The 14,151-nt window shown below is 37.6% G+C and overlaps 1 protein-coding gene across 2 annotated transcripts in view; it reads left to right on the top strand.

Moving 5' to 3' along the window:
* The first annotated feature begins 739 nt into the window (after positions 1-739).
* Positions 740-14,151, top strand: part of LOC105562828 (protein crumbs) — a 33,814-nt gene continuing 20,402 nt past the window's right edge. The window contains exon 1 of one of the 2 annotated variants that reach the window (XM_012013927.1): positions 740-1,123. In XM_012013927.1, coding sequence (XP_011869317.1) covers positions 1,099-1,123 — 25 coding nt within the window. In that variant the 5' untranslated portion in view covers positions 740-1,098. The remainder of the gene's footprint in view (positions 1,124-14,151) is intronic. The other variant, XM_012013928.1, reaches the window with a different exon arrangement.

Here is a 14,151-nt window from a genome sequence, read left to right as displayed (position 1 = left end):
TCAGTTTTTAAAATTGATTCGTTCTTCTTTAACTATGGAAAGAAGACCTGTTGGACTTGAGAAAAGGAAAATTTTTCTTCTTGAAAAAGTTTAATAATTTTAAAACATTTCATGTGTTTCACTTAACAGTCTTTTAACATTTATTTTTAATTTGCCATAATTAATTTTCTACTTGAGTCTTTGCAAATTTTAAAATTCATTCAAGACTTTATAATGATTATTTTAACAATTCAGACATTTTATTATATGTATATAATATCTAACGAAATATTGATATAAAAATATGAGTGTGACGAATAAAACTACTGATTTCTTAATTATAACAAAAATCTATTCAAGTCTGTAGTATTGTTAGTATTTTAAATAATTGGTGAAGATTAAAAATGTATACTTATCATTTTATCATTACGTGATAATTTCTTGATTTTACCGCTCGCACGTTTGCGGTATAGTTTTTCTTTTTAATACATAAAATCCTCGTCTATGTATAGTAAAGAAAAAGACGAAAGCAAAGATTAAAGTCGCTAATACACCTTTATTGAATTTCCAAGTACTAAATGTACCTTAAAATTAAGATCCTTATTTATAACAAGATGCTTATTCGCGATGAAAGAAAATGTTGACGTAGATTTGAGGAGAAATTTTCTTATCTCACATTAATGCATCGGAAAGAGAAAATAATATTAGTGATCCTTGGGCACAAGAATGACTTTTCCGCTTCTTTGTTCGTACCTGGCGCGCAGGCGAACGAATAGGCAGGTAACCGTGGTCACCAGGTAACTCACACAACGATGCTCGGGTACCGAGAAGGAGAGAGGGGCCGACGCAGGTCGACTGTTGAGCGAGGTGGCGGCGTTCTCCGCCACCGTCACGGCATCGGCTCGCACTGCTCGCAGTCTCGTTCGGCGGGCGTTCGTCGTCGGTCGAAGCTGGTGCGCGCGCGGGTGTGGAGGTAAAAGAGTGGAGAACGCACCTCTCGGAAATTTATTTTTTCACGGCGTGCAAAAAGTGCGAGCGGGAAAATTACGGGCCAGGGGGGAAGGAGCAGGATGTTGAGCGCGTGAAAGGGTGAAAGCGACGAGAAGAAGGAGCCGGAAAATGCGGGCGCGACACGTCGTGGCAGGTGAGTCAGGTCTCCCCCCTGTACGACCGCTGTCGCGGTTGCGGTCGCCATCGCTCCGTGCGAGCGTCGCGGGCCCCGACGCGACGCCGTCCAGACGCGAAACCACAGCAGAGAGACGCGAAATCGCGTTTCAGTTCGCTTCGATCCGCGATCGCGAATCCCAAATGTCAAATCCTCGATCGAGAATATACATGTACCTGGCGGATCGAGATATGGCGGCCTGCCAAATTGTCATTCATTCCAATTGTGGATCCTGGATGACTCACGGCAGATCCTCAATTGATGATCGAGCTATTGTGAATCAAGACAAATCGTTGTACATTTTTTGAAATTATTTTTTACTGCATATATACGTCATATGTTTAACAAATTAAATTCATAAGGCTCTGATGTGAAATCACAGATACGAAGTAATAAAGGATATAAGAGCCAAGACGGATGTTAGTGTCTAAAAGATTTTAATTTTTAAATTTATTGCGAAAAGTTTATCTTAGCCAGGGTTTGAACCTGGATCTCCCTCTCACTCTCTCACTCACGTCGTGAAAAAATAGGCGGGCACGTAACCAATTCGACCATCGAGGCATGCTATATATTTACATGTTTACATATGAACATAATTATACATGCATATATAATTACTCAATGTCAAATATTATTCGATAAATTCTGGATAGTGTTTGATCGTATCCGACAATAAAATTATTTGGAACCATCGATTTTAGATATAAACAGGCTTGAGGAATCTCTGTGATTAGTTCAAGTGACGAAAATTTTTGTAGCAAAAATTCTTTTTACGAATTTTTTAATAGTAAAATAAAACATCCACACATAAGCAAATTTAAAATATTCAAACTGTGCGATTGTTTCGGCAGATAATTTATGAATAGATTCGGGGACGAGGGACGATTGTGACAGGTGGGAAAAAATTCACCCTCGAAACATCCTGCACCTTATCCTAACCTAACCGTTTGCCTGAGGTACAGTTATGAGAAAAGCATATCGTTTCGCTCTAAAAGAGCCTAGTATTTCGGTTGTAGTCAACAGTCTCCGGGGCAATTGGCCTTGTATAGCAATGATTTATCGCATTTGCATAACTGGTAGAAGAATGTCACTGCCAGAGATATTATTCAGAAAACTGTATAAATTTGAAACACGAATATTTTTCTGAAAAAATAAAAATTAAAATAAAATGAAATAGAATAAAAGTTGCGAAACATGGATAAAATACAGCAAAAGATCGTATAATTAAAAAGAATGAGATGAATCTTAAAATGTTAAGAAAAGGGTAGATACATAAAGATATAATAGATATATATAAATAAAATTTTACTTCTCTCTCTCTCTCTCGTCTAGTCTACACGTTTTGTATTACCTTTTCGGTCTTGTATCTCGAGGTTTATCGCTCTCAGATTATCAGCTACTAATTTTGCTATTTTACAAATTTGGTTAACAAGATTTAGATATGTTATATCGCTTGGCTTCCTAGCGTTCTCTGAGAGCACGTGATGCGATAACGAGACGTACGTTGAATCTATTGAAATCTCCCGCAGGTGAGTTCAATACCAGAACGAGGAAAACTCTTTTAGCGCCTTATAATTGAATTTTTATTACACAGGCCTTTCTCTTCTATCGCGTAACGTTAATTTTTTTTAAATAATTGCGCCTTATAAATTTGAATTTGATGAAATTTATTTCGAGAGACACATTCTTTCGATTCTAATTAATTGAAATTTATATAATTTTCTGTAATATGAAAACACTCTCTAATTAAATTTTTCAAGCATTGTTTACTAATTTAATTTATTATTTGAAGTATTTAAAGGAAACAATTTGCATTTGTGACGAAGGAATTACAGCAGTGCCAAATGAGAGAATTATAACGTTGCGTGAATAATGGAATTTTCTAACGAGCGTGATAAACCAGTTGGACGTTCTCTTTCGTGGTATCGTACGTGACAATGAAAAATTCCAATTGCGTGCGATGCGGTATTAATCGATCGGAGCAACGAACCTCGTGATGCATTCACAAAAAGTAGAACGATTCAACAATCAAAAGCAAAAATGGCTTAAGCCAGTCGTCAAATCGCTTCGCTAATACTCTTCATTTTTCGGAAATGATTTAATCTCACCATTTGTATAATAACAACCATTGCATAATGTATTTGATAATAATATATCTGTGATTAGTTGCTTTCAATATATTCGACATCTGCCTACACAGAAAAAAAGTGTCAGATCAACTCTTATATACTCAAATTAACGTGTTCATGTTAATTTGTTTTGTACATACGAAACAATCTTCTTGAAAGCATTTAATAATCTTACAGTCCAACAATATTGCAGTTTTGTTTAAATACTATATAATTGTCACTTCAAGAGTACATATAATTATTTTGACACTAAAATCATTTTAATCATTATAATCTTTGATTTGAAAAATGTGTTATCTTCTATCTAATATATTGTTTCCTTTCCATTCAAGAAAATTATTCTTAAATAACCAGCATATATTTTTCTTTATTGAATTATATAAAATAGCTTCATTCAAGTAAGTTTTTCTTGTTTTAACGCGATATAATCTCATTTCAAGATTTTCACGTTGAAACTAACCCTATTTTCAAAATAAGAATATTCTTTTTTTCTGTGTATTGTAAGAAATGTTGGATTGCACATGCGAATTGTGATGGCAAACAATTATTTTAATTCGCTAACGGTTAAGGATTTTTATTAAACTGTAGGAACAAAGTAATTAAATTCATCGGCAATTATGCTTCGCTGATCCTTGGAAAAGTGATGTAATTATACCGATAAATTCTTGGACATTATTTTTATGTGGAAAAACGGACGTCTTCGCGTTTGACGTGTCTGATTTTTTATTTTTGTGTATTAAATCTTATTTTATTCGATTCGATAAATTTTTCACTTTAATAGCAAAATTCTGAAATAAAGAAATACTCACTTGAAAGCCAAGCTTGAAAGCCAAAATACTCAGGTACTATAATATATACCTATATATCTTTTCATTTCGGTTCGGAATACCTAATGACTTTTACGTGCCGCCGACAATGGAACGGATTCGTCTCGGACTGGAATTTCCCTTTTGCGGATTAGAAGAAAAACGGGAAAGAAAGAAGAATGCCTCTTTTCTGTAATAGATAAAATTTTTGCGGAGGCATGTGATTGCAAATGAGACGTTTTTCTCATCCCGGGAAGAATAAATGAGGCTCGTGGAATAATTCACAGGCTGGTTATCTCCCAGCGAGTGAGCTTCCGCTTTTATGCCCACCTTTCCGGTCACGTAAAAGCGCGCATTGACCGCGCACGAGGAGGCGCTCTTTCGTAACGGTATAAACTTTTACCTCTTCGGGATCACCGGTGTGGATCAGTGACCGACCCGAGAGAGTCACTACGATGACCCGTGAAATCGCCGTTCTCAGACGACAATCGTCAGAAGACGAGTACTATGCTAAATTACAAACGGTACAGCAAAGATCAATTATCGAATATCTTTACAAAAATCTCCAAAAAATAAATAATTACATTTTAATACTTTCTCTCTCAACTTTAAAGGCTCTTTTTATAATATTTACCTTATGTAAGCTTATAAAATTGTCTTGAATCTCGAAAAGTAATGCAATCTTCGTAATTGTTAAATTACAAAAATGTATGAATTTTGTTACGTATCTTGCACGAGTGGAACTTTATGTTCTCCGGCTTCCCTCGTCACAGACGATCACATTGTCCAACTTTCCGAAACTGTAAAGGCCCACGCCAGACACGGGAAAATGTCCTTTGTGCGCGTCATGAAAGATGTTTCAGACTGGAGCGACAAACGTCTTATCGCGGTCCAGGAATTTCTGTGCAGCTCGCGATCGTGCCGTAGCAATCTTTTCGTATGGAAATACGAAAGCTGACGTGAGTCTAGATAAGCGACCACCTGTGTAAAAAATATCATTCCTGTGAGTCATCTAAACTTTTCGAACAATATCGAGAGACTCGAAGCAACAAACTGCGAGTCTGCGGCCGATAAATAATATATCTATAATTGATGAATCGTTTGAAATGCATTAATTTAATTGAAAGCGATGACACGAGGGTTTACTAATGGAATAACACATTTACATAACATTATTGACGCATATCTACCTTGCCTAGAAAGTGTCCCTAAAAATATTCATTAAAATTAAATTTGAATCAACACATTTTATTGTGATTTTATTATTGCATTTAAATTCAAGTCTCTACTTCGTATATGAGTGTAAATGATAAGGTAGCGGCACCAAATATCGCCTACCCTAGCTATCTTTTTATCCCTTTGGCCACAACGTGGCCACAAAAATGGTTGAAAAAGTTTTGAAAGAGCTTAAAATAACGGACAGACATCACTTTATTTGTCACCAACTGGAAAATGTAAGCGTTTGCTAACTTAGTTTTTTTTTCGCAAATTTTGTAACGAAATGGAAAGTGCCATTTTTTGAAACGCGTTCCTAATATGGCCTACTTGTAAGCTTAATATTAAATTAATTGTTAATAATAATTGTTTGGACGTTTAATTGTAATACCATCTTTCGATTCTCTGATTCATACTCTCTAACGTGATACTCTTGGAAAGAAAAACAAGCAAAAATGCAATTACACTACTTCCCGTAAGCCCCTATCACTAGATCAGCCGACGTTATTTTACAAAAGTGTCATTATCGTTACAACTATATTAAAAATACTGGCGTTGTTCATAAAATAAAAGAATTATCCTACTTTACATACAATTCTGCCCACAGTTAACAGATGTCAATATTAGTTTCCCTAAAACGGCGTTGGGCGATATTGGGTAGGCGATATTTGGTGCCACTACCCCATTGTTAAAGATTACAAACGTATCGTACACATACTTGAATACTTATAAGGAAAGATTCACCAAGCTGTCGAGATATTCAAAACTTTTAAAAATCTTCGGTTTCAAATGATATTTGAAGTAATTCAAAACTGCACAAGATACTGAAAACAAACTTTCGAAAGAGGGCATCGAACGTTCATTATTAGTCGGAGATGAGTTTCCAGGCTTTATTGTGCGCGACACGATATCGATAACCACGCTAGAAGAGGTCGATAGTTTCATGAACAGACGTCGTTTCTCTATGAAAAAGCATTTAACGGAACGTCATCTCGCCCGAGGGCGGAGGCGTGTGCGCGTATGTGACGCAATTGTTCCACGTGTCGCCTGTCAATTTATATCGAGCATGCCAGCACTCGACGCGACGACGAGGCGTCGCGAATAATTTTGCGGATAATTCGCTGCGGGCGCGAAATATTTCGAGTGTATTAAACTCGTTTCTGCCGTGGGCGTACTTGTCACTCTATGTTTTTATTGCATTTCACATTTTTAAGAGGACCTTGCGGACACGAGAGAGCTTTGAAAGCTTTTTGAATTTATATCGTTCATGTCCGATAAAGGAACTTCTCGTACAATTGATACGATAAAATATATGCGATGTAAAATATTTTTTATCGTGCTACTCTATTGCAGGGTTGGGAAAGTTACTTTATAAAAATATCTAGTTACAGTTACAGTTTTTTTCGCCAAAAATGTAACAGTTACAAATTACCAATTCTGAAAAGTAACGCGTTACAGTTACTCAAAAAGTAACAAATCGTTACTTTGCAGTTACTTTCTTGCGATGAAAATAAAACAATCAAATCTCCATTTGAATTGTAAAGTGTCGATAAAGGCGTTTTATGCGCACATGCAAGGCCTAATGCAATCTATGGAGGTTTAAAATATATAAACTATTAATGTAACTATTAAATTTGTTACTAGTTATCGAAAAAATGTAACCGAGTTAAATTACTGTTGCAGATTGAGAGAAACTTCGTTACAAGTAACGAGTTACTTCCCAACCCCGCACTATTGCAATTTTTATATAAAATAATGATGTTAATCTATACGATTCGGATTTTTCCATTAGCGATTTGAATTCATTTTATCGCTAAGCAAATCTAGGGATAATTTTAGATTATATTATATTTAGACGAATATTTTTCTCTGTGTGTATATTTTCTTGTCATGCGTACATATTTTTACAATTATGTTTGCATTTTTTTTTTAATTTGTTGATACAATGCGAGCATCGAAAAATGTCGATAACTCAGATTCTCCACAAAAAACGAGAATGTTTCTATTCGACTGACCGCGAAAGCGCGCTTGCGGGATGTCGCAGCGGGAAAACGCAGCGAATCGAATGAAAGTTGCATCCGCACGAGTGTGCACGATACCGGCGTTAAATTACAGAACCGGCTCAGCGTGGCGTAATATTACGCTCCGTTCACTCGCGCGAAATTCGAATGCGAAAAATAAATTCCGATGCGTCTTCCGGCTCGTCAGTGAATTCAAATAAAACGCGCGATTATTTCACACTTCACACCGGAAAATAATTCTTAATCGCTAATCGTTCATGATCTCTGCCCGATTTCCGAATGTACGATTTAAAAATACACTCTAAAGCTAGATCCTAAATATTATTTTTCGGGGCAATTTTATGTCGAAGAATTTTATTTACGAAACAATCAACAAATTATTTTAAACGAAACAACTTTAAAATAAATCTTCCGAGATAATGTAACTTTAGAAAATGGATGATAAAAGACGGAATTTAAAAAAATCGTTTGATCTTGCCGCGATATGGTTTTTTTAGCTTTAGGGAAAATACGTATAAAGAATGGGATCTTGTGAAGACAGTTGTAAGAAGGGGCACATGGCCCCTGTAAAGTGACACCAGAACCCCCGAGGCCCAATATTTTCACGAAGGAAGATATTTCACAGGTTCCGAGACCTCACTCGAGTGTCCAATTTTGACAATTAACAGACCCTCTTTTGATCCCCAACTCGAATCTCGTATACTTAACTTCTCTAATGAAGCAGCGAAAAGTACATTTTCCGTCGAGCTAACACTATCGGAAGAGCATTGATTAGTCAATTGGTCTTGTTATCTTTGATAAATGAATTAATAAAAAATTAGGGGGTTTGATAATTTTACTTCGTCGATTTTCCCTAAACTGATAAGCACATTTTAATGTGAGAACTTGTTGCCTCTCGTTTTATTTTCTCACAATTAGAGACAAGATATTTAAAATTATCAAATAAGTTTTTTGTAACAGTAAGGCAACAATATTCGGAAAGCCATTCCTTCCGCAAATATGTCGCATGTATCATAACACAGCTGAGTCATCGGTAGCCAAGTGCAATCCGCGTGCGATAATTCTTTTGTACTTGAATATGCAGCATGATGAATATTTCTGTCGTGTACAAATTAAACTAGAACTATTTTTTAACATTTATAATGTTGCTATGAGCCTTAAGATAAAAAAGAAGTTAAAAATCAGGAAACACTCCAAACTAAAATAATGTTCGAAGGAATAAACACTAAAGGCGTGACAGGATGTTAGTATCTAAATATTTCTTATTTTTAAATGTATTGTGAAAAACAAATATTTAGACACTAACATCCTGTCACGGCTCTTTAATCTTTGTTCCTTCGAATTGGTGTTTACCACATGAGAGCGTTATGAATTTTATTGATTTGTTAAAATAATATTTTTTTATGTATATCACTTTACTCTTTACATCTTTCCTTGAAAGCTTACGTATTGAAAATAGCTCGAGCGAGATCTGAGAAATAATACCCTTGCCAATAAACTGATGCTGATGATGAGAACTTTATATTAAATTTCCCTTTTGAAGGATCTCAAAACGACTTTGTCTTTACAGAAGTTAAAATTCAGAATTAATTACGTATTACAACAGGTAAACAAATGAAAAATTACTAAATTTGAAAGCAGCGTTTTTATTAATATAAACACTGACCCTTCATTATTTTATTGAGGGTAAAATATATTATCGATTGTCACGTAAAATTGACTCTCTTTTTATTCTTTTATCAAATGAGCTAATTAATGATTAACTCCCGAAATATCGCAAAGTTACTTCAGCATCGTTTCAAGTTCGGGAGCATCAAACGGCACGCACTCGTACAGCTTTTATGAATCGTAAAATCGAGATATATTGCAGTGTTAAACGTAAAGGAATCATCGGTGGTGAATACATTTATTGATATACGACTTTGTAATCTAAACTTCTCTTGAGTTTTACGTGCTCACGCTTCGAAATTAACATCGCTACGATGCGTCTTTGTAAATTTCCATAAAGATCTCTGGACTTTTCCTCCTCTTATTGTTAGTAAAAAAAAGAGATTTGTCAATGAACTTCAAAAGAATTAAATACATTCATCGCAAGGTAAAATATTTAATTGTTTATTCCATAGATATTTTTCAAATAATTTTACGTATGCAATGACTAAAAAATTTCTTAAAGATTTGTAGGAAGGAGGTAAATTTCCAAATAATTTAACCTTCAAGTTTCACAAAAAAAAAAGAAAGAAATTTCGCCTGCAAAATTCTCTGTATTTATCCTATTAACTGTTCTAAATGTCTCGATTATCTCAATAGGAAAAAAGAAAGGATAAAATTTTCTAATGTCAAACGAGATATTTTCCGACGTCTCTAATGATCGTCTATTACGCGAGTCATTCACAGTATCGGAATACTTTCATAGCTCTCATGCTATCATTGCGTCTACCGCTTAGGAGCGAACGTGGATTTCCCGTAATCCATCCGATATAGGTGTAATTCTGATGAAGGCGCAACCATGTAGATACGTAGGTGTGTGCGTGCGTGCGTGTGTGCGTTTCCCGTCGATGTTACGAGCCGCCGCATAAAATTGCGTAAAGTCGACGGCGATTGCGACTCGTCGCCGTCGTTCGCTCGTTTATTTCTCCTCACTCCAAGTTCTTCGTCAGTAATAACAAGTAAGTGGAATCGATTTTATCGGGATCGAATACGAGTCGCGTTGATATCGCGCATCCTGCCTCGTCCTTACGGACCGGAGAAGGAAATCTCGCGCGGAAGAGAAAGACGGACAGCGACGATCGAGTTATTGTTTTTCATTGGTGCATCAGACTCGATGATTGTCTCGATCTGCAACAAAAGCTGTATTTCGCGGCGCGATCGCGCCGCGGGAATGTGAGGATCGCGAAAAAAGAAGTACACTCGGCCATGAAACACCGTGGCGATTGTACGTTCGTTCCACATGAGCTCTCGATATAGCGCGGAATCGCGGCACATATACATATGATAAGCGAAATCGCGCCGCGCCGGTTCGCTAAATCGCGTTTCAGCATTTCGTGCCAATTACGAAGATTCGCAAGGGAAATATCTCGTTGGAAAGTTAGATCGACGTGAGATATTTGCGCGGAGGAAGCGGGATAAATGATGATTGATGGCGATAATAGGATATATGCCGGGACTTGGGATCTGTAGGATCGTGAAGGGTCCAGAAGCTGGAGGAGCGAGATATATTCGCGGAATCGCGACCGCGGGTTCTCTTCGTTTGAACGAAAATAGCGGAGGAAATTAATCTCAATTTATAATATTCTACCAGAATTAGAAGAAACTCTTTTTAAAAAAACGCTGCAAAATACTACGCGCGAAACGTGTACTTTAATTGTTTCTCGATTCATCGGAGAATAAATAGAAGCTACGAGATATAAATAAACTAGACACGTATGGACATTTGACGAGGCAATTTCTGATGACGTAAACGTTAGCAAGGACTGTGTCCTGCGCTAAATAGTCTCCTAGAGATCGATTTTCCGAGAATTCCGTCAGCGGTTTGAATGGTTAAAGGATGACGAACACATCGACGTGCTAATTAACGTTGAATCCTGATGGCTCGGAATGTGAAAGGAGCCTCGACGCCCGAATTGACTTCCGTTTATTCCGGGTATCCTTCCCGGGGCTTGACGTAAAACTGGCGCGATTCGCATCGAAAATAATACGTCTCGTCCGACCGGATCCGGTTTCGGCGAAGACGATTATACATATTTAATACGATCGCAAATTTGTCGCGCAATACGCGTCTATATCGGGAACGCTCCCTTTTATCTTTCGCGACACTAGTGAAACGCATCATGCAAGTCTGTATTATTCTGTGAATAAAGGAGTTGACGGAAATTAGATAACTCGTATTAAGGTAATGACACGATTATTTGCGTAACGATACGCGAGGCGGAATAATTTTTCTTTTGGCAAAAATTAGACTTAATTACGAATCTCAACTAGTTTTCTGGACGTCGCATCTCGGACGTTGTATTAAATAATGCGCTTTGTTAACTTTATTATGTGAAATTAGTAATTTGCCTAAAAAAATAGTGTGTTTAATTAAAAACACTCGGTCGAGGGAACCGTGAATTAATTTTTCCTTTGTGCATTTATTTTATGTATTTGATTACGTAATTTTATGATTTATTTATCATATACTTTTTACCAAAGAAAAATCCGTCGCAAAGTGAATCAGCAAAATTCTGAAGAGTCTCCGCAAGAGCCTCTTTTCCTCACCTTTACGGTAATCTCTTTTATTTTTCCACGAACCTTCTCTTTTGACCCTTGAGAATCTTTCGAGATTGCAGCGTTGCACCTAAGCACAAAATGCAAGCGGCTCTTCTTACGCTTACGACGCTTGAAACGAAAAACGGTTAACGGCGGTTTCGTCTGGCCATCAGGTAACAACGCAACGTTGTAATACACCTCTCTTCCTACATGGTTGTATGCATGTATGTACACGTGCGTTGTTCAAGGCACGCACCTGAGCGTGAAGCGAGGGACTTGATGCACCGATGTGGCTTCCAACTACGCTCACCTCGCCTACTACATTTTTGATATCTCGAAAATAAGAACTGTTTTAACCGTGCAGGACTTTAAATAACAAGTGTACCGAACAAGTTACCGAAAGCTAACATTTTTTTCTCATTTTTCCTTTTCATTCTTTATAAAACCGAAATTGATTGACCGCGAAATTATTTAGTTTGTAAAATTCAATTAATCTTTTACAAAGTTTATATATACGAAATTTATTGTGACTAGACAACACAAGTGAGCGCCATTTGCTCTCACTAAAAATTCGCACGGTTTGACAGCTGCAAATAACACGACTGAAGCGTGTCGTATCGCACAAGCGAGACAGTCAATCAGCATCTCGGAAAAGCGACAACAACACTTTGAGACTTTTTACTATCGACTTAACGCGCCTTTTTTTGTATATAGCATTGTTACACGTTAAGTTTAAAACAATTTTAGAGACATGTTATAACAGTGGCGAGAGACGGGGAAGAAGAGATCCACGTAGATGACACAAAAGTGCGCGTCTCTGACACGCGGTTATATCGCATCTAATGCACTCTCGTCGGCCTTTGAGAGTCACATGTCGATCTAATCATCGAACTTTCGAGCTGCGGAGATTGCGCGCCCGCGATAATTGCGCCCGGGTAATTAAATCGAGCGGTTTTTTCCTTTTTTTTTCGTTGCGCTCTACGAGAAAGCCTCTGACCGGGCTCTCGTTCTACGACGTTGTCGAGTGGAACGCGATATTACAATGAGATTTAAAGAGGATCGATATTCCGTGCGTCGGGCACATGCGGGTCGCGCGACTCGCCCCGCGGAGATCCCGCAATCTCGGAAACCTCGGGTCTAAAATCGAAGGAAATCCGAACGTTTAAAATTAAGTACGCCGTGTGCGTAATGAAACGTAAATAATGAGGGAAAAATCAGGGAAAGTCGCAAGAAAGTGGGATAACAAAGGGTGATAAAGAAGGGGTCAAATGACGCGATACGCATCCACTCCGTATGCTAAATATGTGGGAAAGCGAGAGGGAGGCGTTGGCGTTTCTAAGGCGGAACACTGTATTCACCATCGCCGGCAGAATGCAATTCTGTTGTGCAGTTATCCGTCATTATGCGCCAGGTTGCGGTACTCTCGCTCGTTGCATCCTGCCGCTTTTCTATCGCGGTTCCTTGGCCTCGCGTTCGAAGAAAACGTCAAAATTATATTAAAGAAGAAACGAGTAAAATCTCAACCGATCGACGTGAAAGAGAGCGAATTAAAATTATCCTCTGCCCTCTCGATAGACAATATGAAACGTATTTTAATTGTGCAATTTTTCATGTTTATATTTGCGATATTAATTTGTACCTGTGAGATTAATATTAATATTTGTGCGCGCGTAAATGTATTGTTTCTCCCCGGTTTCCTCGAAAATGAGATTTTCCGCTTATGTACATCGCTAGACACACAACGATTGTGCTAGTTTAATGGAGGCGTCGATGGCTTTTAATAATGCAGACGTAGAAAGTTTGTCGGCGTGGCTCCCTCCTCTCAGGCCTGTTGTTAGTTAACTGCAACCTGCATCGCGATGCACACTATCGTGCATAATTCCCGTAGACGTCGTGTATGCGCCGTCATCTCTTCGCCTCTCGCCTCTCACGGGAAAAGCTGATTTCTCACAATACGTAGATTAAACCTTTACCTACCTCGGAAATTAGCTTCCACGCGTGCGGGACCAATAAGCGGATACTCTCGTTTTCTCCAAAGGAGAAGAAAATCGTTGCGCTCCTTAAATTATATAATAATTTACAATTCTAATTTATTGATCAGTTTTCAATCAAGAACGTTTTGCATTCATAAAAAAAATTGATGATAACATTCAAATTGGTAGAATCAAAATTTAATTTGTTTGCAATTTAGGAAAATTTATTCACGGTGATACGTTAAGAATAATTTGTCAGAGAATTCTTGACATAAACAGGAGGCACTATTTCTGTTACCTGGAAAGTCACAGCCTTACCATAATGATGCCAGTGGCTATATTTCGCAATAGACAAAGGAGTCTCCTTATTCGCGTCCGTCGCGCATAACGCGATCGTTGAATTCCCACGTGTCAGTGAACCGAAAGCTCTGCAACACGAACTCGGCCATAGCCACGTGCAATAGTTCTGTTCTAGTTGCAGTTCAGTTTGTCTCTCCTTTCTTTCCCCAGAGATCAATACTCATTTCTGCGTGACTAAAGCGTTTCATCAAGAGAGAGAGAGAGAGAGAGAGAGAGAACGTTTCAAAAAATTATTTCATTGAACTTACTGTTTGTTCA

The sequence above is a fragment of the Vollenhovia emeryi genome, unplaced genomic scaffold, assembly GCF_000949405.1.
Source record: "Vollenhovia emeryi isolate VEMERY1.0 unplaced genomic scaffold, V.emery_V1.0 DF939183.1, whole genome shotgun sequence".
NCBI lineage: Eukaryota > Metazoa > Arthropoda > Insecta > Hymenoptera > Formicidae > Vollenhovia > Vollenhovia emeryi.
Note: the sequence above shows the minus strand (reverse complement) of the source record. Positions and strands in the feature narration are given on the sequence as shown.